We start from the raw sequence: 2,500 nt of genomic DNA on the forward strand, positions 1-2,500 counted from the left end.
ATATTGCCACTTATGTTTGAACTATTAACAATTAATGCCACTCTACCCATCACAACTGCAACAGTGGAAAGGACCTTCTCCAAACTCAAGCTGGTGAAGACAAAGCTAAGCTACGCAGCTGTCCAGTGAGGAGAGGTTATCTGATCTTTGTTGCTAGCAGTTGAAAAGGATATCACAATCAACAACAGTGAAGTTATCAGCATATTCAAAGAAATGGCACACAGAAGGGATCTCTTATAAATATAAAATGATGAGGTCTGGTTATTAGCCAAGTGTATTGATCATACAGATTGATTTTCTTGCAGTCATTTATGTAAAAGTAATAATTATAATTTTTCTTTTGTTAAATTTCCTAGTTCTACTGGTAGCCAGTACTGTAGATTTTATGTGCATATAAAACATTAGCCCACTGGTACCTATGATATCAGTCATGTTTATCTCTTTCTTGAATTATTAATGACTAGTTTAGATAAATTTGAAAGAATATTGAGGCGGTATATATTTAGCCTCATTCATTTCTATATTTTTGCCCTTTTTATCACTTGAGCACCTGCCCTGAAAAAGTTCTCTGCACGTCCCTGTTCAAAACAGAACTCTGCAAGAAGCATGAAGTGATCAAAAAAAATCTTCATACCGAAAGAGCAATACTTTCAAATTATTGAAAATGTGAAAGCAGCTGCTGCACAAACGACTGCAAAAACTCGTCAGGAGTACCTACTACCTTCTTCAAAAGTAATTGAATTTTCTTTCTCCTTTGATATAAGAAAAAAAAACAAGAAAAAAGTACAATTTTACTTTAATTGCTATTACTATTTTACTGTAATTGTTTTTTATTATTTCTTAGTTCAGGCATGAAGTACTGCAATGCGGAGATGTTGAGAAATTGATCAAAAGAAGAAGCAACCCTGAGCAACAACCAATGTACTATGTCAGCATTGAAGATACGTATGATGTTATCAAACGCGCACATATTGCAACAGGCCACGGTGGTCGTGACCAAATGGTGAGAGAGATTGGTAAGAAGTATGTCAACGTTACACGCGACGCCATAGAGCTGTTTAAATCCTACCGTTATGAATGTCAAAAGAAACATAAACGTCCACGAACGAAAGGAGTCGTAGTTCGTCCTACTCTTACAAACGAATTTGCATCTCGGGCTCAAGTTGATCTTATCGATATGCAATCAATGTCCCAGCATGCATTCAAGTGGATATTGGTGTACCAGGATCACCTCACTAAGTTTGTTATTCTCAGAGCTTTGACTTCCAAGCGCGCTGCAGAAGTTGCTCATAATTTGTTGGATATTTTTCTTTTGATAGGTGCACCCTCCATCCTACAAAGTGACAATGGTACTGAATTTACGGCTGAAGTAATTACGGAATTGAAACTTTTCTGGCCGAGACTTGTCATGGTACACGGTAAACCTCGTCACCCACAGAGTCAAGGCTCTGTGGAGCGTGCCAATGGAGACATTAAGGATATGTTGGTGGCTTGGATGGGCGATAACGACACCAACGACTGGTCCATTGGCATCAAGTTTGTGCAATTTCAAAAGAACTCGAGCTTTCATTCTGGAATAGGTAGGGCACCACACACAGCAATGTTTGGTTGTGATGCCAAAGTGGGTTTAGCTACGTCTTCATTACCACAAGAAATCATCCAGCGCATGCAAACTGAAGATGACTTACTCGCTGCCATCAACGCCGAGCAGCCTATTGATTTACAAGATGATTCTGCTGCTGTGACAAATGACGAAGTCTTGCCTGCAGCAGCTGATGAACAAATACTACCTAGCGGTGTACCAATCCCAATTGAAGATGACCCTGTTCTTACTGAAGATGAACATCCTGCAAACCTCATCGCTTCACGCATTGACATGATACGAACTGAAAGATCAGCTTCAAGATCCGCTCAGCTACAACAGGCTGAGCGAATGGTGAAACGAAGTCGTCTCGAACTAGCCGCCGGAATGCCAGGAGATAATGTCGCCATTCCAATACCTCTTGTTGATCGAGGGCGTGGGGATCCTCGTAATATTCTAGGTGTTATTGTAGATAGAGATCAAAATGACATGTACAAAATTAGTGTAAAATCTGGAATGTTGAAAGCAAGGTTTTCACGCAATCAGTTTGATCTCTGTCCTCAAAAGCTGTTAAAAGAAAGTGATGTAAATTGTACACAGGAAGTATCTTTACGCCAAGCTGTAACAAAAGAATCGAAATCTGGTGGCCAAGGTTTGTTCGTTGCAATTGTGCCGGGAACAGACGTTGTGAAAGTAATCGTTGTAAGTGCTACAAAAGCAAGATAAAATGCTCTAGCCGTTGTCACAGCTGTTTGTAAAAATAATTCGTAAGTGAGATTTTTTTCTGAATTTGTTTGTTTGTTGTTGAATTTGAATATTGTTTGTCAAGTGTACAAAGATTGATTTTAAAAAATGAACAAAAAAACATTGCTATTTCTTAATTCTTAAAATTCAGTTTAGTCATTACGTGAAATGCCT

General features: G+C 38.7%; 1 protein-coding gene across 1 annotated transcript; it reads left to right on the forward strand.

The window, feature by feature from the left end:
• Positions 1-919: 919 nt before the first annotated feature.
• Positions 920-2,308, forward strand: LOC135199067 (KRAB-A domain-containing protein 2-like). The gene has a single exon (XM_064226981.1). It carries the CDS (start codon positions 920-922, stop codon positions 2,306-2,308), a length of 1,389 nt encoding a protein of 462 aa, XP_064083051.1.
• The last annotated feature ends 192 nt before the right edge of the window (positions 2,309-2,500 follow it).

The sequence above is a fragment of the Macrobrachium nipponense genome, chromosome 25, assembly GCF_015104395.2.
Source record: "Macrobrachium nipponense isolate FS-2020 chromosome 25, ASM1510439v2, whole genome shotgun sequence".
In the NCBI taxonomy this organism is placed as follows: domain Eukaryota; kingdom Metazoa; phylum Arthropoda; class Malacostraca; order Decapoda; family Palaemonidae; genus Macrobrachium; species Macrobrachium nipponense.